This window comes from Capra hircus, unplaced genomic scaffold, assembly GCF_001704415.2.
Source record: "Capra hircus breed San Clemente unplaced genomic scaffold, ASM170441v1, whole genome shotgun sequence".
Taxonomy (NCBI): Eukaryota; Metazoa; Chordata; class Mammalia; order Artiodactyla; family Bovidae; genus Capra; species Capra hircus.
In genome coordinates, this window is record NW_017211629.1 from 62,153 (window position 1) to 85,172 (window position 23,020).

General features: G+C 53.3%; 1 protein-coding gene across 1 annotated transcript in view; it reads left to right on the forward strand.

Moving 5' to 3' along the window:
- Window positions 1–23,020, forward strand: part of LOC102181199 (BCL-6 corepressor) — a 42,131-nt gene that overhangs the window by 10,980 nt on the left and 8,131 nt on the right. Inside the window, 11 exon segments of the mRNA XM_018045441.1 lie at window positions 7,621–7,746; window positions 9,062–9,140; window positions 10,063–10,489; window positions 10,492–10,872; window positions 10,875–12,904; window positions 13,554–13,607; window positions 14,095–14,281; window positions 19,885–20,145; window positions 20,543–20,785; window positions 21,371–21,696; window positions 21,966–22,220. Coding sequence (XP_017900930.1) covers window positions 7,661–7,746; window positions 9,062–9,140; window positions 10,063–10,489; window positions 10,492–10,872; window positions 10,875–12,904; window positions 13,554–13,607; window positions 14,095–14,281; window positions 19,885–20,145; window positions 20,543–20,785; window positions 21,371–21,696; window positions 21,966–22,220 — 4,329 coding nt within the window. The 5' untranslated portion in view covers window positions 7,621–7,660.

Below are 23,020 nucleotides of genomic sequence, written 5' to 3' on the forward strand. Positions count from 1 at the left end.
GAAATGGCCCTGTTATTCAGACAAGTTTGAGAGACAGGCGGTTGCTGTGTTTTATGCACTGGGCCCTGTTTCCTGGATTGGCAACATCAGTGTGTAGGTTCAGGACCCAAAGCTTTGGATTACCCACGTCCCTTTGCCTTCCCGTGTTTTTTTTAAGAGTGCACTTGCCTCTAAGCTGTAGGACGCCACTGTCTTCAGGTCAGCCCACAGCGCCACCCACTCTGTGACTTAATCAACTAGATAGATGCCCACAGCCACAGGCCTTCTCTGAGTTCCTGGTCCTCTGCCAGGCAGTGCAGGGAGGCGCCAGGGTGGGAGACAGAACAGTTGGTGGGTGGCGGCCATCCCCCCGCCCCCCTCATTCCCCCCGCCAGGGGCCAGTCCTGGAGCCCAAGCTGGCAAGGGGCATGGATGGTCAGGAGGCTGGGCCTGCCCCTGGGCTGTCCTGGGGCCAGCTGAGTGTAAAAACCGCTCCCCCCCCCCGCCCACCCAGCCTCAAGTTTGAAGCCTTCGGGGCTCTCTGGAGGATCATTCAGAGCTGACTTAATTCTATATCCTGACCTTCTGTGTGACTTGGCCCCCTGGGTGTACAGCTTTCAGGATATCTGCAAATGATGATTTCATCCCCCCTCCCACCTCAAACCTTACCCCCCCACACCCCCCGCCTGGAGTTATAATGTGGACTTCTACATCTAGTTGGGTTCCCTAGTGGGGAGCTGGGAGATACTTCTGGAATGATACATGAACTTCGGTGCCAGTTCTATAAATTGGTCTCTTTTTATGACGTGTGCCATTTTCTGTAGGAATGTTGCTTGCAAAACGAGTTTCGCCTTGGAGGAAAGGCGGAAAGATAAACAAGCCTGCAACGCCAAAACACTGGCAGTCTTTCCCTCCTTCCAGCTCTCTTAAAGCAGCCGGGCTGTATTTCCAGGATTAGACTCGAGCTTGTGAGGAGGGACTCTGGTTGGCTTTTTTTTTTTTCCCCCAAGCAAATGCAAATTAGAGAAAAATAATTTTCTTTCAACGATATGCAATGTATTAGTCACTTGTTATCGTGCTCCGAGGCAGGCCTCATTTGCGCGTCTGCCAGCTCGCTCACATCTGCTCGGCGCTGTTCGGGGCATTTTAACCTTGGCGGTGTCGTGTCTAGTCCCACGGATCAAGGAGGAGTAATTAAGCTCTGAACAGCTACAAAAATTCACGGGCCCCCACGTCTACTGCAGTTTTTCCCACAGCTTTGTTTGGGGTGTTCTGGTTCCAAGATTGAGTAGCAGACATGGGGTTCCTATTGTTCCTTGTTAAGAAAGTGGGAGACCCTGTCCTCCCCTGACCCTCATCCCCAGTCTTCCCAGGACTCCCAGGCGGTACACAATCAGCAGGGAATCCGGGTGCAGACTGCAGGACCCTGTGTTTTCTGCATCTTTTATTTGTAAAAAGTTCCTTTGTGCTTCCTGTGTGTACTAATGATAGCTGCTGTTAATAGCCTTATGGATCGGTTCTTCTGCATTTGCCTCCAGGTTGGGGAGACTCCAGCTGGGAACCCAGCCCTGTAGGGACCCCACCGGAGGGGGTGTGGGGCGGGGGAGGGGTGTGGGTTGGCAGAAGGAGAGGAATAAGGATGATTGATTGCGTTCAGCCTAGGTTTCCCGTCCTGGGCTGCTGCCTCCTGTGGGGGGACACCCGCTTCCAAGTGGGGCCCCCCCTTGCATACACACATGGTGGTTGTGTGTGGCACCACCGTGAAAAAAAGTGAAAGGGATAAAAAGCCAAGGCATGGCGTCAGGGAGAAGGGGAAGTTCCGCAAGCCGATGGGGGGGGGGCATGGCTCTGCTGTGTGGGAAAGGGAGTGTGTGGCGGGCAGCACTCCTGGTTTGGCAGCAGCTCTCCAGGTTGATCCTTGATGGTACCCTCCCTCTCCTCAAGCCCCCAGCCCCCTTTTACAGTTGGCTACACTTGGCTTTCATCTTTCAATCAGGGGAGATGGGGGGGGGAAGCATCCATGGAGTGCAACACTCCAGACTGGCCAAAGGGAGCCCAGGACGATGGCCGCAGGGGTCTCCAGTGCCCGGTCCCCTGGTGAGCTCCACCGCACATTCTGGGTTCTCCGTGTGCCCACCCAAAGTTGCTTTTGTCGAGATTCAGTGGCAGGCACCTGGGAAAGGGAGAGCCCAGAGATGCGCACAGGCGAGGTGTGAAGCGGGGTCTCGGGAGGGCTAGTGGAGAGAAGTGGAGTTCCTGGAAGGTCGGGCGGGGGCCGAGGGCGGGGATGTGTGCTGGCCACTGCCCGCGCGGGGACCTGGCAGAGGAGCTGCGAGGAGCCCGCAGCCGCACGGGGTGTGTGTGTGTGGTGGGAGAGAAAATCCCTTTGTTGCCAACAGATCGGGGCAAGACGCGGGAGGGTGCGCCCCTCCCCCACCACCCGCCGCCGCCGCCGCCGCCGCCACCGCCACCGCCACCGCTGCTGGCCAAGTTCACTCCTTACTGCCCCGAGTAGCTCTATCCCCAGTGCCCTGGGGGAAGGCGGGGAAGGTGCTGGGTGCTGCAGGTCAGGGCCTGCCCCGAGTTTCTCGTTCTCCCCACCCCCTACTCCCCCAGTGCTAGCCCTCAGCAGTGCTGTCTGTTACAAATGCAAAACCTGGGGCAGGAGTGGGGATGCCCCAGGAGGCTTTCAGGGAGGCTTGCAGGGTGCACCGAGAGATAACACCTTGGCAGGCAGATCACGCCTCCCATTCCCCTTCAGCCCAACTTCAGCACCCCTGTACAGGCTGGAGGACCCAGCCAGCGACCTCCTTCCACCATACCCTTGGAAACCTGCAACCTTCCCCTGACCTGGGAGGCATCCTTGGGGTTCCCCTCTCCCCACTGTTACACACACTGGGGAAAATAGCCCAGGAGGACTCACCCCAATGCCTCACACCCTGGACCACTTTTTCTCAGCTCCCACATCCAAGCAGCCCCCCATCCTAAAATAGAAAGTTGTTCACCCCTCCCTTCCTTGACACCCATAGAGAAGTGCCTGTGGGTGACTCAGTCTGGGCTTGGAGCAGCCTCAGGAGGGGCTCCTGTTCTGCGAGCTTCCATGAAAGCCCGTTGCCCTGCTGAAGGTCACCCCTCCTTGGCCCCTCTGTGTCCCTTCCTCAGTCTCCCCACTGCCACAAAGGAACCACGCAGCCATTCTGGGGGTTTGTTATATAGTATGTTTAGTGGAGTTAGATGCTGCTTAATGGCGTTAGACGGGGCCTGAACCAGCTATTGCCAGGCAGAACTCAAGTCCTGAGTGCAGTTTAATCCTCTGGAAAACAGGGTGCCAAATATTTACAGATGAGGGCACCAAAGCTGAAGAGGTTCAGCCACCTGCCCAGAGACAGGCTGTGAACGAGAGAGCGGGAAGGCAGTGGTGATTGTGCTCTCAACGCATCCTCCTTGGAGAACCGGCCACTCACTGAGGGAGTTCCTGTCCTGCAAAGGTCCCCAGCCCACAGTCGACCCTGGCACACGGTGCTGCCTGGGGTCCCTGATGTCCACTCAGTCTTCTGGACCAGGTGCTCCCCCAAACCTGTCCAGGCCTCCTTGGCCACTGACTGATGGGTTAAGGGGTGCTTAGTGAGCAAGGCCCTGGGAAGGGGCCCTGTAGGTGGTGGCATGGAGTGGGGCCAGTGTGGTGGTGCTGCTTCGCATTTTGTTGGTGCCACTTGACAAGCTTGATGTGCAGACTTGAACCAATCCATCCGTCACCTCGAGGGCGGAGGCAGTGGAAAGTGGCCCAGTGCCAGGAAGAGCGGGGTGGAGAGAAAGGAGAGGTGCCAAGAGTGGCCCAGCACTGCCCCCCTCCCTGCACTCAGGCTGGCCTCTCAACAGCCACGGCTCCTTCCTTTACACCCTGTCTGTTGTCTGCCAGGGGAACTCGGCCTTAAAGGGAAAAAAAAAGTTCTGTCCTTTTCCTTGGCGCATAATGGTATCTTCATGGCAGGACTTGGCAGGCGACTGGTGGTGGAGTGCAGCTCAGGGCCCGTGTTCCCCCACGTGTCTTTTCAGAGTGCCAAGGTGCCCCCACTCAAGGGTGCCAAGGTGGGGGTGACAGCTCCTAATCGTAGTCCCTCTGACTTCTTTCTGCCAATCAGGTGCTTCTCCCCAGTGTCCAGGCCAGGCTGGGGGTAATCATAACTTGACTCCTAAAGCAGATGAGGGCCCAAGTCTGTCGAGGGAGACTCAAGCTCTCCTGTGCTTGCACTCAGGCGCAAAGCCAGAGACCTCCATGCGGGGTGGCTGTTTTGTCTCTCCAAGAGCTGGGTGTTCAGCGGGCAGCCACCACAATTCCTGTCTCTTCTTCCAGAAACCAGACACTCTTGTCTCCTGGGCTGACCCCTTCTCTGGGCCACCTTCCCTCTTTATCCCTCTCCAGCATCCTTGCCCCCTTCTCTCCTCTGCTGGAAAAAAGGGTTAAAACCCAAAGCCAAGGTATAGCTTAGCAGCTTGCACTGGAAACAGGTTGGTGCTTGTAAAGTGCTTTTCATGACTGACTTCACACATCTTGGCACTGCCAGAAGCATAGCCTGCCTGTGGAAGACCAGGCCGGGGTGGGGTGGTCATTGAGAAATAAGGGGGAATACACATCTTATATATAGCAGCACAGCATCTGCTCTGTTTGTCATCCAAATCACATCGTTTACCCCCTTCACCGTGACCCACAGCCAAGGGTCAGGAAAGTCACTTTTGAAGAACTTTTCCTTAGTTAAAAAGAAAGACCCCACCTCTCCAGCAATTTCAGTAGCCCTTTCTAAAAGTGGAGTGGGGTGAGCATGACTGCCTGTCTGGCCCTGTCTGTGTGTCCCTTACCCCCAAGATCCCCTTCGTCGGTTCTCCATCCCAGAGAGATGAGGAGGGCTGTAAGCAGTCTGGCCTTTGCCCAGGATGTGGGCTGTCTCTCTGGAGAAGGGCCTCGTGCTGGGCAGGGCCCTGGCTCGTTGGCCCTTTCCACCCAGCTCCATCTTGGGCCAGGAACCTGAAGAGTTAAAAAGTCTTTAGCTCGTTGCAATGAAATTATGGCTGGCAGTGGCGCCGCTGTTTGTTCAACAGACCTCCACTTTTAAACAGTTCACAAAAAGTTCATGGGGCAGCTAAAGATTATAAGAGAGAGAGAGTGGGGTGTGTGTGTGTGTGTGTGTGTAGGTGTAGTCAGCAGGATCCAATACTAGGCCTCACCCTTCTCCCTCTCACCCCCACATCTGTGACCCTGGACCATGCTCTGGGCCTCAGCCCTCCATCTGATCCTGTGCTGGTCAGAACACTTCATTCTGACGCGGGGTGTTATTTATCCGTGCAGTATTAATACTGAAAACCAGATGAGATCTGGAGTGGGGGAGAAGCTTTGAAAGCACTCTGTGATCCCAGGTTGTCCCTTCTAAACTCCGTCCACCTCACCTGCTAAATTCAGGCTGCCCTTTCCAAAGAAAAACCCTTTCAAGGGAAGGGGGCTGCAGGCCCTGGGGGTGGGGGAAGAGGGGGCTGCAGGCCCTGGGGGTGGGGAAGGGCTCAGTAGGGTGATTGTGGCTACAGCCTTCCTATTTCCTCAGTCAGGTGCTCAGAGGTCCTTGTCCCCAGGTGACAACTAACAGAAGCTCTTAGGAGGCAGCTGGTGTAACTCCCCTCGTCCTTTTCTTAAGGGTTTGATAGAGGGACCCTTTGGTGTAAGGTCCAAATTTCATCATGACACGCAGCCAGGGGATGGCATGGCATGGCCCTCCCGTGGCAGCCATATGCCCAGGACACTTGCACAGAGGAATGTTGCTCCACCTTCTAGATTGAGACCTGTCTTCCTTTCATTAGAAAGGGTGGCAGGGGTTAGAGAGGGGACACGCTGTTGAGTGAGCCTTCTCTTGTGGTGGCCTACCCCCAGTTTGATGTGCATGTTCGGAACACAGAAGAACGGCCTGTGAACCCCTACAGAATCTTCCTCAATGCCTGCATCCAACTGATTCTGTCTTTGGGGCGCTGTAGCCAGCCCCCTGGAAATGTCCCAGCCTGCCTGAAGAAAGGAACACTTTCTAGACAAATAGCCTCTCCATGATCCCACCAGGCTGGACACATGGGGAGATTGCTATCTCTCTCCCAGCTTTATTGTTGAGCTCTAACTATGCGTGGTGTGTGTCTGCGCGCGTGGCTCTCGATTAACAGACGGTGTTCTATGTATAGGGGCCGATGAAGGATGCTGGTGGACAGAAGCCCGAGTTAGGACAAAGAAATGCAGAGGGATAGCCTGGCTTTGGGATTGGGGTCTCCCAGGTGTTCCCCAGTCCTAGTGGCTCCCACCCAACCGACCTGGCAGTCAGCTCCTTGTGCTAAAGTGTAAAAGCAATCATTTGCATATTTTTCCTGCTAACAAAGGAAATGTGTCGACTTAGGGAACATTTGGGCTTTCGGAAACTGTGGGTGGGTGTGAGGGAGGAGAAAGAAAAGTTCCCCCATGAGCTGCACACCAGGGATTTCACACTCAGGTTTGGGTCCAGCGTGTACAGAGGCTGTGGCTGGGGGGTGCCTGGACAAGGCAGTGTGCGAGCTGGGGGAATTGCCGAGGGCCATCGGTCCCAGGCATTAAAGGCTCCCCTACTTATTAACCCAGCATTTAACAGCAGGATATGGGCTGAAGCGCAGTCAAAAGAAACGGCTCAACCTCCAAAGAGCAATTAAAATCCTGCACGAGGATAAATCACGCGCCGTGATAATCCTGTTAATAAAATGCAGCTTGTCCTGACCCTTCACTCATGCAGCAAACTAGAATGTGATGTGGGTGGGGTGGTGAGCAGAGAAGGTAAGGAGGGGGGAAGGTGCCGCCTCCCCCTCCCTCCTTCCCAGTGGATGGGAAATGGGTGGCTTTTGCCCGCGCTCCCCCAGTGCTAGCGGCTCGCAGCCGGAGCCCAACAGCCCGGGCTGCTAAGACTTCTGCGCTCGCTAATGATTTTTGTCCCCAGCGAGCAGGCGTCATTGAATTACTCAGCCGCCTCCCTTTGCAGTTCCCAGGCAAAACCACCCAGGCAAAACCACCCCGGTTTGGGGCTTAATCTAATCTAGGGCTTGGGTGGGGTGGCTTGCCAGCCCACTGACACTTTAACCCTCCACCTGTAAGTCGTGCACACCACAGCCCTGGAAATGAGTCGTAGTTTGGGCTGCTGCACTGGACTGCTGTGCCTTTTATTCCGGTCCTACCACCTCCAACCCCCCCTCCCCCATCCTTTCAGCCCCAAGAAGAATCAGTGTGGGGCTCCGCGGGATCCCCCACCAGCCGCTTTCTATGCAAGTGTGTTCTCCAAAGGCTGGGAAAGGGGAAGGGAGAATGGCAGGTGTAGGGTGCCGTATGCAGTACCTTGACTGATGGGGCCCCAAGGTGCTGGGCCCTCCACATTCCCGGCGCCTCCTGCCAGGGAAGTTCCATCCCCTTCCTCGAACCCCTGGGTCAGGCATACTTCACTCCCAGCTGTCTGTAGAACATCCAAGCAGGCTCTACCTTCCCAAGTGTGCATTCCACACTCCGTATGAATTTGCCTAGAAAGGGGGTTTCTCTCATTCCCTGTTTGGCTCTTTTTTATTCAACCTCCTGGGATTTTTGTTGTTGTTGTTAAACAGACTAGACGCTTGAAGAAAAGCTGCCATCCAAGAAGACGACATGCTTTCAGCAACCCCCCTGTATGGGAACGTTCACAGCTGGATGAACAGCGAGAGGGTCCGCATGTGTGGGATCAGTGACGACAGGTGAATGCGTGGGTCTGGCTGAGGCCTGGGGAGCATGCGGGTCCTTCCCTGGGGCTCCTGAGCAGAGCCTCCCTTAACCTCCTCACAGCCAGAGTGGGCCCAAAGGGGGGTGGTGGGGAGAGATCTCCTGCCTAGCTGGCAGCCCTTGATTTACAGTTTTAACAGGCAACCCGGCTCAGCGAAGCATTGCCGCCCTTTAAGAGATTAGCCCCTAAAGCGGCCTTTCAGTGCTCTTTCGTCCTTAATTTATTATTTCATATTTATGAAGGAGAATTAATCCCAGTCTATATGCTGCTTTAACTCTAAATGTCAGGAGTGTGGGCCCAGGTGGATCGGCATTCGATGTGCTTTTAAAACAAATAGTTTGCTCAGTAATAAATGGGGCAAAAGCCACCCTTCACTTTATGGAAGCCCAGGATTTCTTCGGATCCTCTGCTGCCTATTTGGTGAGGCCACCGGCTCCTGGTTTCAGTCACCCAACAGCTCTGTTATGCTTCCTAATCAGTAATTTGGGAGTGTGGGGTAGAGGCAGCTAAGCAGTAGATAATTGAAGCTGCTCTTCGGGGTAATGATGAAACTTTGCTCTGCCATTTGTCAGCGGTTTTATCCTGGGGATTTGGAAGTTGGCACCAAGCACTTTCTTTATCAATGCTCTCTGATAACAAGTCTCAGGGCAGCCGCAACAGCCTGGCACAGATGTGTGGCTTCTTCCTCTGGAGTGGCTAACATTTGTATATTTGTGTGTATCCCCCATCATTTTGATAAAGGCCGTCATATATGGCTTTATTATCACCATGGAAACCAGTTTCTTAGGACGTGGTGCCTAACTTTGGGGAAAAGTTTTGAGAACCTGTCCTCCTGGGTAACACAGAAATGGTTGACATGGCTGGTCCATAGACTAGTCTCCAGGTCTGCCCCTTTGGCTTTGGCCGTTGTACCCACACGCCTATCCTCAGGTAGAGCTTATAAGGGTCTGCTCGGACTGCAGGGCCCAGATAGCCCTGCCCAGCCTGTGTGGAGAAACAATCGTGAAGGAGACATAGTTGTGCAGAATTTCTACCTTACCCAACTCAGGGACGTATTTGTGATTTCGCTTCCCCGTTCCCTTGCCTTGCTTTGGTTTTTTTTCCCAGTCCCATTGAATCACCATTTGGGGATAACTTTCAATATGGGCCATGGGGGAGGATTTTTTTTTGTTTTTTTAAGGGCAGTTGGGAAAATAGAGCTTTTAGAAACTGGCCTGTTCCGGGGTAATCTATGAAAGATATATTAAATGAGGAATGCTTTCACGAAGTTGGTATGTCCTTTTAAATAGGAAAATTCCCGTAAATGATGGTGACGCTTCAAAGGCCAGACTGGAACTAAGGGAAGAAAATCCCTTGAACCACAACGTGGTAAGAGATTAATGGCTTCTGTTGATGTGCTATCTGAGTATCAGTGATCTGTAATCAATCGTGCATTCATTTGCATACCATTAAAGGGCCTTTGGGGGGCTGCTGGAGAAAGCCTAGGCAGTGGGACAAGGCTTCACCCAGTTTCTTCCTGGCTTGCTTTCTTGGCTGCGCTTGCCATTTATGCCCTCGTACCCTGGTGACTGGTGGGGTCCATACCACCTTTTCCTTGATAAGCTATGTGCCCCACCGGCGCTCCCAGCTGGATAAATTTCTAGCCTCCAAGTAGACCCTGAGGATTTACCTTCCCAGTAAAATATGAAATAGAGCCATCTTCAGAAACCAGGGAGAAGAAGTCGAAAGACACAACTGCAGTTTGACCCATGGCCTCTTTATTGATTTCGAAATGAGACAGCTCAAGTCTTCTGTTCCTTGCTGTCCCCCTGAAAGATTGGGGTTTTTTTGTTATGTTAAATAATGCCTCCCCACATCTGGGAAAGCCCCAGTGAACATCACCCCACCCCATCCTGACCGGACCCAGGGAGGGTAAGTCTGAAATCTGTACCCCACAAGGTCGGTGCTGAGAGCAGTGGAGTTGGTACCACCTCAGTTGCAGCGAAGAATTTTTGCTGAGAAGGTGGATTTTCCAGAGTTAATAGATGACTGAATTAATGCAGGGGCCTCAAGTGTAAAGGGATCATTTTACGTGCTTCTAGGATACTAGTCGGACAAAGGTGAGAAGGCAGGCAGAGGAGGTGCTGGATAAGGGGGGAGGGGGCAGAGACTTTGTGAAGCCTTGCTTTTTTAACCCTTTCCACTCAGATCTTGAGGCTGATATCCTACTGAGCTAGTCTGTGGTTTCTTTTTGGGATGGGCTGCTTTGGAGGCACATTCTCGGTAACACCCATGTTCTTCTTGTGTGAAGGTGGACGCAACCACGGCCCATCGGATTGATGGCCTGGCAGCGCTGAGCATGGACCGCACTGGCCTGATCCGGGAAGGACTGCGTGTCCCCGGAAACATCGTCTATTCTAGCTTGTGTGGACTGGGCTCAGAGAAAGGGCGGGAGGCTGCCACAACCACTCTAGGCGGTCTGGGGTTTTCTTCCGAAAGAAACCCAGAGATGCAATTCAAACCGAATACACCCGAGACGGTGGAGGCCTCCACTGTCTCTGGAAAGCCCCCGAATGGCTTCAGTGCTATATACAAAACACCACCAGGAATACAAAAAAGTGCTGTCCCCACGGCAGAAACTCTGGGCTTAGACAGGCCTGCCAGTGACAAACAGAGCCCGCTCAACATCAATGGTGCTAGTTACCTGCGGCTGCCCTGGGTCAATCCCTACATGGAGGGGCCACGCCAGCCATCTACCCTTTCCTTGACTCGCCAAATAAGTATTCCCTGAACATGTACAAGGCCTTGCTACCTCAGCAGTCGTACGGCCTGGCCCAGCCGCTATATTCGCCAGTCTGCACCAATGGGGAGCGATTTCTCTACCTGCCGCCACCTCACTACGTCAGTCCCCACATCCCATCGTCCCTGGCTTCCCCCATGAGGCTCTCGACGCCTTCCGCCTCTCCAGCCATCCCGCCTCTGGTCCACTGCACAGACAAAAGCCTGCCCTGGAAGATGGGTGTCAGTCCTGGGAACCCGGTCGATTCTCACTCATACCCCCACATCCAGAACAGTAAACAGCCTAGGGTGCCCTCCGCCAAGGCGGTCACCAGCGGCCTGCCGGGGACACAGCTCTCCTGTTGCCCCCCTCGCCTCGGCCTTCACCCCGAGTCCACCTTCCCTCCCAGCCTACTGCGGACACCTACTCTGAATTCCACAAGCACTATGCCCGGATCTCCACCTCACCCTCTGTCACCCTGTCAAAGCCATACATGACGGTCAGCAGCGAGTTTCCCGCGGCCAGACTCTGCAGCAGCAAGTATCCAAAGGCTCCAGAGGGAGCCGAAAGCACCCAGCCAGTTCCTGGGCACACTCGGAAAACAGCGGGTCAGGAGAGAAAGGATGGCAGCTCACCTCCTCTGTTGGAGAAGCAGACGGTTACCAAAGACGTCACCGATAAGCCACTAGACTTGTCTTCAAAAGTGGTGGATGTAGACACTTCCAAAGCTGACCACGTGAAGAAGATGGCACCCACGGTCCTGGTTCACAGCAGAGCTGGAAGTGGCCTAGTGCTCTCCGGAAGTGAGATTCCGAAAGAAACACTATCTCCTCCAGGAAACGGCTGTGCTATCTATAGATCTGAGATCATTAGCACGGCTCCCTCGTCCTGGGTGGTGCCTGGGCCAAGTCCTAACGAAGAGAACAATGGCAAAGGCCTGCCTCTGAAGAACAAGGCCTTGGACTGGGCCCTCCCACAGCAGCGCAGTTCTTCGTGTCCTCGCATGGGCGCCACCGACACCGTGGTCACTAACGTGTCCAGCTCAGTGTCCAGCGCTGGCCGCCCGGCCTCTGCATCTCCAGCCCCAAACGCCACTGCCGATGGCAGCAAGACCAGCAGGGGCTCCGTGGACACCACACCGTCTGTCATCCAGCATGTGGGCCAGCCCCCGACCACGCCTGCCAAGCACAGCAGCAGCACCGGCAGCAAGGGCGCCAAAGCCAGCAACCCAGAGCCAAGCTTCAAAGCAAATGAGAACGGCCTCCCACCAAGCTCGATATTTCTCTCTCCAAATGAGGCGTTCAGGTCCCCGCCAATTCCCTACCCCAGGAGTTACCTCCCTTACCCAGCACCCGAAGGCATTGCCATAAGTCCCCTCTCCTTGCATGGCAAAGGCCCTGTCTACCCTCACCCGGTGTTGCTGCCCAGCGGCAGTCTCTTTCCTGGGCACCTCGCCCCAAAGCCTGGACTGCCCTACGGGCTGCCCACGGGCCGGCCGGAGTTCGTGACCTACCAGGACGCGCTGGGGTTGGGCATGGTGCATCCCATGTTGATACCTCACACACCCATCGAGATCACTAAAGAGGAGAAACCGGAGAGGAGGTCCCGGTCCCATGAGAGGGCCCGCTACGAGGACCCGAGCCTCCGAAACCGGTTTTCCGAGATACTCGAAGCTAGTGGCACCAAGTTACATCCAGAAGTCCCCACAGACAAGAACCTCAAGCCCAGCCCTAGCTGGAATCAAGGGAAGACCGTCGTCAAGAGTGACAAGCTTGTCTATGTAGACCTCCTCCGGGAAGAGCCTGACGCGAAAACTGAAGCCAACACGTCCAAACCCGGCTTCACAGCTGAGAGTGTTGGCCAGAGCGCTGAGCCCAGCAAACCCCCAGCTGAGCCGGCCCTGCAGCCTCACCGGGATTTCATCACCCTCAGAGACGAGCTGGGACGCATCAATGACTTCCACGACACCTATGCTTTCAAACAGGCCCCGGGCCAGTCAGTTTTCAACTTAAGCAAGGAGAATGTTCCAGCGGGAACCAACAAGGAGAACCTGGCAATGCCGGTCTCCACTCCGTTCCTGGAGCCAACCCCGGGGAGCGATGGCCCCGCGGTCACTTTTGGGAAAACCCAAGAGGAACCCAAACCATTTTGCGTGGGCGGTGCCCCACCGAGTGTGGATGCCACCCCCACTTACACCAAAGATGGAGCCGATGAGGCAGAATCAACTGATGGCAAAGTTCTGAAACCAAAGCCATCTAAGCTGGCAAAGAGAATCGCCAACTCTGCTGGTTACGTGGGTGACCGGTTCAAGTGCGTCACAACCGAACTGTATGCTGATTCCAGTCAGCTCAGCCGGGAGCAGCGGGCATTGCAGGTGAGCCCCCCACCCAAATTGCAGGAGCCTGACCAGTTGTCAGTTTTTTTTTTGTTTTGTTTATTTTTTTAATGTTCGAAGAGGAAGGGGGCGGGGGTACTAGAGAGCAGGACACCGGGCAGATTTGATTAATGAAGTTTATGATAATATAATTTTTTGAAATGTATCCAGTAAGGGAACATAAGTGGATTCTTGTGGATTTTAAGCAAACTCCACTTGAATGCTGATAACGGAAGTTTTAAAAGATGTCTAAAATACTGCATGACATTGACTTATCAATTGCTTTGATTTCTCTGCCGTTACTTTACTGTACGTTAGCAAATAAACCTAACAGCACTGCTTAGAATGCCTTACGTGATACTTGGTGGAGGTGTGTAGCCGCCGCATGTCTGTGAGATTTGTGCAGTTTTTCTTTCACCAAAAAAAAAACAACAACAACAAAAACCTCGATTAAAGGGATAGAGTATGTATTTAACTTGCTAGTGAATGATAGATGTTGTCTAGGAATTTCCTTAAGATATTTTACTTTTAATTAAAAGCTAAATAAAGCCAAATTGTTTTGCAATGTTAAGAAAAAAATTGGTTTATGCTTATAAAAATGGATGAAGTTATCTAAATGATCCATTGAGTGCCCATTTTAATTACATAGATGGAAGGATTACAAGAGGACAGTATTTTATGTCTACCCGCTGCTTACTGTGAGGTCAGTTCTTCAAATTTTTATTACTAGAATCTTACATAAACTTTTTGAGTTAAATTTCATTTCCAAATATACAAAGGGAAGTTTGTGGGCCATGGTCGTCTTTATTCATTGTGCATTTGTTTTCTTTTCTGTTGTGTTTTTTGTTTTGCTTTCTTTGCGTTGTGTTTCTGTTTTGTTTTATTTACCTTCGAAAGAGAATGTCTGTCTCTATGCCACAGTGTATGTATGGCTATACATACACACCGCATATATCTCTACACACATATGGCTTTATGAATAAAGAGTGTGTCACTGCTTAACATATAGACACTCTTATATTTGTATCATTAACTTTTAAAGTATCTCAGTTGTATCATAAAGTGTGGTTGGTTTTGGGCAAACTTTTCTTGGAAAATACTTTCCTTTAAGGTAAGACCAATGAAGTAGCTTTGATGGTAAGGTGTTTGTTTTTTTTTTTTTTTTCTTTTCATCTCCATTCTCTTCCTAGCGTGCAATGATGCGCTTCTCAGAGTTGGAGATGAAAGAGCGAGAAGGTGGCCACCCCCCAACCAAGGACTCCGAGGTGTGCAAATTCAGCCCCACTGACTGGGAAAGGTTGAAAGGAAGTCAGGACAAAAAGCCAAAGTCGGTCGCCCTGGAGGAGGCCATTGCCGACCAGAACGACACTGAGAGATGTAAGTGAACCCCAGTGGCTTGTGTGTGGTACCATGTTGGTGAGAACAGGGCGATTTGGCTGTTTTATACATGAGGCTCGTATGAGACATTGTTTCCTGGGATGTGTCTCCTTTCCCAGAGAAGCATTGGTCCCATAGTTAATAACAGTGTAATACAATAGAGCAGAGGAATGGCAATGCAAGACCTCAAGCACAGCAAGTATTTTATAGCAGGTAGGAGTACGGGTTTTTAGTAGCAGTGGAATGAATGACACTTGCAGCCAGAGCCAGACCTTCCATAGCAATGGTCTCCTCTAGTAGGAAATGGAGTGTCCTCGTCTTCTCCCTCCAAAAGCAGAAGTTTCGCTAAAATGGGATGAGGGCTGATGAAGGCACCAGCAAGAAGAGCATAGTTATTTTCTGTGGCAGGTTTGTTTGCAGCCATTAGGAGTTGACAGCACACTCCAAGGGCGTGGGATAAACAAGGGGGGGTGTTTATCACACCCCACTAGACAGGGGGTGTCTTATGTTATGGAGGCAGAATTGGAGAGAAAGCTGGGGCTTGCCTTGAGTCACTCTTCTGTCCCAACCACTGCTCCTCCACTGGGGTTGACTTTGGGATGTGTTCTCAACTTCCTGAGCTCAGGAGGTATGTTGGCAGCCAGTGGAGGTCTTTGCCTGTTTTCTTCAGTGTGCGTGCTTGGGGTCTGCAGCCCACTCCCGACCCCAGAGACCTCACCAGTGATGGTGAATGAGGGCATGAGGTGAACATAGAGGTCAGGGTGGGTGCAGAATCCTCCTGAGACAGGACGGTTGGGGATGGTGGGCACATTTGGGAGGTCTGGGTCCTTGGACGTTGTAGGTGGGAACAGGGTGATTCAGCTCCCAGCGCTGAGGGAGTTGAGAGGAAGCAATACGATTCTGATGGCTCGACGTCTGGGTGGCAGCTGCTCAGAGAACGGGTCTGTCTAGCCATCCTTGCCAGCCATGGATCTCCGGGCCAGGATTCTGGGTGAGCCACACCAGGACCAGCTGGTTCTGCATGGTCTCGAAGGGTGCTTCTCTAGGGAGGGGGACCAGGGTCTGCCTGTTCTGGGGGGATGGTGAGGGAAAGTGGAGGAAGGGAGCAGGAAGTTAGCTGGCCTCGAGTCTTCTTGCCCTTTTTTCCAGCAACATGGCCAGACCCAGGGTGGCCACTACCCCTCACATCTCAGTAGCTTTACTTCAGCCTTCTTCCCAGAGAAGTTAATGTGTCCTTCCCCATCTTGCCTGCTGAGCCTCAAGACAAGGCTGGTGGGGAGCAGGGCTTGAGCCCCAGTTGACTTGGAAAGCCGCCTCACCAACCTCCCACCCCCCACTACCACTTCCGAGCTCAGGGCATGGGTCTCTTCCTGGAGCACCCAGGACATGATCCAGTGAGTCATTGAATCACTGCCACCATGGGAGGGCAGGAGGAGGGTTGGGGAAGGTGAGGAGCTCCGTTTGCCTTCTGGAGACTTGTGGTTTGTAGTCGGTTGAGAAGGTTCACCTAATTAAAGGAGCCATTGTCCTTACTGCCGCCTCCGAATCCACAGCACAGCAGGTGTTCAGTCCATTCAACTGGAAATTAATGGGCCTTCCTGTCCTTGAACCATCATATCTTGAGCCCATGCTGGCTCAGAGGGTCCTTCTAATGGGTGTCAGTGTGGTTGAGAGCCACAGAGTGAGCCTGTGGGAGCTGGGGTGGGCTGGGGTCATGAGAGGTCCAGACGTCTCTGTCTGCCTTCCCCCTCCTGAGGTAGCCTCCCCCATGAGTGACCAAGTGCTTCTAAGATGGTGGGGCTTGCAAGTGGCTTGTTCCGAAAAAAAGTGGATTAACTTAAAAATACGGTGGCCAGGATTTTCATTTATTATGATCACTGTTCTTTATGATTGCAGGGGTGGCTGAGTTCAATTTTATTTTGGAAGTTCACCAAATGAGTTTGGAGGTTCCTCAAACCGGGAAGTTCATTATTACTAGGAACCCTCAGTGACATTTGAAAATGGGGTGGGACAAGGAGGCCTTAGCCCCTTTGTTCTTGAACTTGAAATGACTGTCTCCTTTGCCAACTGCTTGGCCGGGACAGACCTAAGACCTGCTCGGTTGCAGTGCTGGGCCAGAACTGGAGGAAACCTCAGTCAAGGGGCTTCATGTAACTTCTTAGCCCAGGGAACTTCCTTCCATATGAGCATCTGTACATTTGTAAACTACTTTAATTTGAAACAGAGATTCCCTAGGCTCCCTCTGTAGAGGGTATAAGTTTTAACAAGGTTAGCCTTTACTGGTGGTGCTATACTTAAGCTGTAGAGAAGGGGATTTCAATTGTGGGGAGCCCTCCAACATCTCAGAACCCTCCCACCTTGTTTAGGCCTCACTGGGCATGGCTCAACAATGGTAAGGGTGCTTTGTTGCCACGGTGACTTGTAAATGTTGCTATGGTGATGCTTCTCTGAGGTGATGCTATGGCACAACCATGATAAATTATGGGATGTATGTGTTGTGAGTCATATGACCGCACTGCAGGGAGCAAGTGTTAAACCTCAAACAACACAGCCATGTTCACACTTGCTTAGACTAGATGGCCAAGGGCCCATGGGCTTCCCGCTTTTAGGAAGACCAAAAAGTAGCAGTGATGGCAAAACCTGATGGTTGGGATCCCCATATATCTCTCCATCTCCTTTACCCTCAAGGGTAGTCCACTGGGCCCTGTGTAGTCCTGTGGTTAAAACAGTGATTGAGAAGCTCCAGGTGACAGAAGAGTCTCTCCCCCATAGGTGGTGGCCATGGGTATCTTGGCCAGTCAGAGTCGATGTCCTTCAGGGTTCTTCAGGGTTATTATTGGCCTGGGTAAGGTCACACTAGCATAAGGTCTTGTGGGGCCTTAACTGAGAAGAATTGAGATCTTTGCCCTGAAAGACTCAGGAGTTTGGGGGAAGACTGGATGGACCTGTTTGGGAAAAGATCCTCTCACCTAATGGGGAAGAAAAACAACTAAGCGATGTGCATGGGGGGATGATTTCAGTGAGCCCTGACTTGAGCAGTGGAAATTTCCTGAGTAATAGTCCAGGATAAGGAGCCATGGACATTATACCATGGGGTCCCTGGGGACAAAGGACCATTGGGAAGGTCAGGTGCAGGAGCGCCCTCCCTAGCCGAGTGTGTGTGACGCACTCCTGGTCCTGGGGGGTGAAGGTGTACCCTCTGCACCCAGGCAGCTTTTACCAGATGGGAAGCCTAGAGGAGCCCCCAGGAGGGGTCTGACTCACTGGGGTGCACTTACTCTTCTAGGAACAGAGGGAAGAGCTTCCACAGTCACTGCCTGCCCACACCTGAGAAACTGTCATCATAGATCCCCCAAGTGGTTTTCTATGGGCAAGAAATACTGGCCTTTTGTAGCCAAAGATATAAAGTAATTTCACTGTTAACCAAGGTAGCTGGCCTTGAGGGTGAAAACTTAGATGGAAAACCTTCTCCCTGAGCAAGATGCCTCCCTAGATAGATTGAGACTGTTACACATACAGGGTTAAAATGTAATAGGTGAAAGTGGAATCAGAAACACTGAGAGTAGACAGCTTCTTCATGTGATTGGGGACATCTCAGATGGGCAGGGCCCCACAGTGACGGCATTCGCTGACATCACCCAGTTACCTCTCCTTCCAAACCACCGAGTTGGAACCATCTTTCCTAGCTAAAGTAGGTGGGGGGAAACTCACTTTGAATGAACTTTAAAATTGGACATGGGGGTTCGTAAAGTAGCGGTTACACTTCTCCATGGGTCCCCTTCCATGGGGCTTTTAGGAAAGGCTGTTTGAACCAGAGAAGTCCAGTGGTGTAACCAGGAGGGCTCACCTCTTAAGACAGCGTACATTTCAGGCCTGAAATTCACGCTGCTCTGAAAATCTTGGCATCTTTTGGTTAAAGGAATTTTTCCAGCCTTTCCCTGTGTTTCTGAAGCCCACCCACAGGAGGAGGCTTGCAGTAACACTCCCACTGTACAACTGAAGGGGGCCGAGTTGTAAAGAGGCGCTGTTCCTGCCAGAGTGGTTCAGAGGGTCACAGAGCAGCCAGAGAGAGAGCTGCAGCGCACCCTCTTCCCAGGCCCTCAGTGATCTGGACTATATCCCCTGGAGCACAGGCCAGGAGTCTGGGATTTTTCCTGCTGCCATGACAGGAGACCCAGGCAGTTGAGGTGATTCCACCATTCCTTGGCAAAGGTAGACGGGGATCTGTCCCACCTTGGGATGCCCTTGGAGAAAAGGTCAATGGGTTCTAGCATTGAGAACATAGGCCAGGCTAGCCAAGGCCAGGGTGAAATTTGTCCCCACAACTGACTGCCATTAAATGCTGGGAATGCCCCCACAAGAGGTTGATTAGGGGGCTAGCCAGCTGGGCAGAAATGTGATATATGGGAACATGAAGAGTGTGTCTGTGATTTCATTTAGAAAGATGTGCTCAAGGCGCTTAGCTTGGGTGTTAACGGAAATACCAAAGTCATACATCCTCCCCGCCCCCCGCGCCCCACCCCCCACCCCGTGATGGTCAGGGTCATCTTAGGGGAACACCTTAACATCACAGCAATCATTATGGAATTATTTGTGTGCTAGGAAAAAACACGATCAGCAATGCAATCAAACTGTTCTTTGGCTGGAGCAAAAGTGAGGAGTGATGTGAGGCTGGGGTGATTGGAAGAAAAGCCCCAAGTGGTGCTAGGTTGAGTGGAGGGAGCCGAAGCAAGCAGGGCTGGGGTGTGAGCGGTTTAGCCCCGAGTGAAGGGGGTGGAGTCTCGTCTTTGGAACATGAAGGAGTGCCCCGCCCCCCCTGTGGGTAGCAGTGAAATGCTTTCCCTGCAATGGTTGTGGAAAGAGGGCACAGGGACTTGTAGTGATCTGGTTGAGTTCTTTGAAACTGCCCTTCATCTTTGTACACACAACAGGAAGCCTTGCCTTTGGCTTTGCCAGGCTTCCTCCTCCCTTGGTCTCCCAGCCTCCCACCATTCTTGCCCTGCCCTCTTCACCCTTGCCCCTGCTGACCAAAGTGAACATTGGTTTTGTCCCTGTGCCTGTGGCATTTGGGGACATTTGGTCTGTTTATTACATCATCCTTTTATTTCAAAATAATGACCTCAGCAGCTGTTTCTATAGAGACTGGTAGCTCAGCCCTGGCTTAAGCTTGCTGCGGGCTCACCCACCCACAGTTGGTAAAGGTCCAGGAGGGGACCTGAGTGCCATCAAAGTTGACCAACTGGGAGGTGGCAGGCAGGCAGTTCTCTCCTGTGCTTAGAAGAGTGAATTGATGCCTCATCTTGACTTTCTCCGACCTCAACTATGGACATGGAGAAGGGCAGTAGTGAGTGTCCCACACCCCTCATTTTCTGGGCAGAGTATCTTCAGCTGTCCTTCCTTTGGGACATGGTCTTTCCGAGGGTCTTGTGCTTGCAGCACAGGAGATCCCCAGTCTCCAAAGGAGAGTCTGTTGGTAGCAGATTACCTCGGGCGTAGGGGGCCACGGCGTCGGGATCCGGCGCGTAGGAATCCCGTCTGCTCCCCTGCCCTCCCGGTGACCTTTGTTCCTTCCTCCCCTGTTCTCCCCACCCACCCACCCCCAGGCGATTATAGTGCCGGAAGCAAACACGACCCCTTCGAAGCCCCAGAAGACAAAGATGTTTCCGTGGAGAAATACTTCCTGGACCGGCAGCCGGTGAGCGATCCCTCCGCCGACCAGGCCACCCCAGACATGCCGCACAGCCCCACCCTCCGGGTGGACAGAAAGCACAAGGTCTCAGGGGATAGCAGCCACACTGAGACCACTGTGGAAGAGCTCCCTGAGGACCCGCTGCTGAAAGCCAAGCGAAGACGGGTCTCCAAAGGTGAGCTCGGCCTGGCTTCCGCAGGGCACTCGGGGGAAGTAAAGTCCGGGGGTGGAGCAGTGGAAGGTTCCAATCCCACCTTGGAGCCCTGGGGCAAGCCACTCACACCTCCCCCGTCCCAAGCCAGGTACAGGAACCCAAAGATGACCAAAGGCAAATAGGCCCCCCCCCCCACTTGGTTCCACAGTGACCACACCCCTCCCCTCCCCTCCCCCACCCCGTCAGTGATGTATAAGACAGTTTGTTCCCCGCCCCAGGGGGCTTTTTGATTAATTTGTAGTTATTTCTCCATTAGATGACTGGCCTGAGAGGGAAATGACAAACAGTTCCTCTAACCACTTAGAAGAGCCACATTATAGTGAGCTGACCAACCTGAAGGTGTGCATTGAATTAACAGGGCTCCATCCCAAAAAGCAACGCCACTTGCTGCACCTTAGAGAACGGTGGGAGCAGCAGGTGTCGGCAGCAGAGAGCAAACCTGGCCGGCAGGGCAGGAAGGAAGTGACCCAGGCAGCTCAGCCTGAGGTTGCCGCCCAGGGCAATAACGTCTCCGAAGAGAAACCTGGCAGGAAAAGGGCAGAAGCCAAAGGCAACAGAACCTGGTCGGAAGAGTCCCTCAAATCCAGTGACAGTGAACAAGGTATGCATGGGGTTTTGGGGGGGGGGTCCTGGAGGATGGGTCACCTGCCCTCTGTGGGAAAGGGCCCTGGAGGGCACCTGAGCTCCATCTAAGTTGACAGAGTAGCATGTGGCAGGTGGGGAGTTACTCCATGAGGTCCTTTCAGATGAGGTCCTTTCAGCCTCCACGCTTCCTTCTGGAATATACCGTGAGGAGGGAGCTCCATTTCCTGGGCTGCACCTCACCCGGCTCATGGCTGGGCAAGGAAGGGAAGCCCTGGGTGAACCCTCATTCCAGGCTCAGGCAGTCCCCAGTTTCCACGTTCCAAACACCCAAGGCCCCCTATGGGTGGGGGCTGGAGAGCCGGAAGGGCTGGATTCTGCCCCCCTCGTCCGGGCCCTTTGAAACAACTTGCCATTTGGCATTTGAATGTGGGATAATTAAAATATTAATGCTTTGAAAACATAATTGGTATATCTTTAAAAACTGAAGCCGCTCCAGTGATCAGAGGTAACAATGGGCTTTTCTTTCCGCACCGTGTAACGCCTGCTTTTTCTCTCCCCACCCCCTGCCTCCCGCTCGCCCGCCCCCCCCCTCCGGATTTAGGTTTGCCTGTGTTCTCCGGCTCTCCGCCCATGAGGAGCTTTTCATCCACCAATTTAACCGGCAGAAAGCAGAGTCAGCCAAGCTGTACGGCAGGCTCGAGGCTGCCTGCCAAACAGCAGAAAATTAAAGAAAGCCAGAAGACAGATGTGCTGTGCACGGACGAAGAGGAGGATTGCCAGGCTGCCTCCCTGCTGCAGAGATACCCCGACAACAGCGAGAAACCATCCGGGAAGCGACTGTGCAAAACCAAGCATTTGATCCCGCAGGAGCCCAGGCGGAGCTTGCCGCTGCCAGGGGACTACTACGTGGAGAATGCCGATGGCAAGGTACCTCTTGCCCCTGGCACTCCCCCCTGGGTCGTACCAGCGCATCCTGCCTGCCCGCTTCTCCGCTTCTGGGGACAAAGGTTTCCTTTTCCTGAACACCTTCCCCCAAAATGTCACTGCCCTGTCCTTAGGGGGCCTGTCTCCTGGGTGGTGCTAAAGAAAACCCAACCCCTTCTTCCCCCACCCCCATCCCCACACAAAAGAGGTGGGGGAAAGCGCTATGGCGGAAGGACATCCCACAATGTGTGCGCTGCCCACTTTCTTGGTAGGTGACCGTCCGGAGGTTCCGAAAACGGCCTGAGCCCAGTTCTGACTATGATCTGTCACCGGCCAAGCAAGACCAGAAGCCCCTGGACCGTCTGCAGCAACTGCTACCAGTTGCGCAGACGTCACAGCTGCCCCGCTCAAGTTCTCCGCCAGAGGCCACCCAGTCCCGCCCGATGCCACCAGAAGCGCGGAGGCTTATTGTCAATAAGAATGCAGGCGAGACGCTCCTGCAGCGGGCTGCCCGGCTGGGCTACGAGGTGAGCATCCTAGTGGGTGCGCTGGATACCGGCCGCTGCTCCGGGGGGTGGGGGCCCCATTGGCAGGGGCGGGGGCTGGAACCTCAGAGCCCAACTCTCCTCCACGTGGGGGGCTGGGCTGGGTGTTCCAACGGGATGTTTGCGTTAGCCCCGGCTCACGCTGCCGGCTCTTTGGTGGCTTGTTCAGTTGCGGTGTGAAAGGAAAAGCCTCTCTGATGTTTACTTCGTGTTCGGGCAAGTAGGCTGCTTCAGCATCTTCCAGTCTGTCTCACTTATCTCTGATATAAAATCTGACCTAACCCAGGGCTTGGCGACTAGGGGAATTTTAATGAGCCCTTTTGGATTCTGATTAGCAAGGGGGAGAGAAGTTATTAACTCTACTTTTGGCTGCTGCACTGTTTGGAGGCAGTGATGCCTCCGCCCCCGCCCCCCGCTCATCCCCGGGGGGTAACAGCAGGAAATGTTTGTTCAGAGTAGGGGTGGTGATGGGGCAGACCTGAGGGGTCTCTTTGACCGGGTACTGGAGCTCAGGGCTGATGGGAGAGGGGGTTTGATCCTTATCCAAAAGTCCTGGTCCACACCGCTGTATCCCAACCCAAACCCAGCACAGCTGATGACAACCATAACCTCTACTGCCAGGGCAATATAGATAGAAAGATAACTGATATCTTTCTAAGCCTGTGTGATCCGCTGTAACTCCCTTCACCCTTGTAAGGGAGGCATCCTGATGTGGCAGTAGCTACTACTAGCCCACTTCCAGATGAGGAGACTGAGCCTCAGGGGTTAACTGATACTGGCAA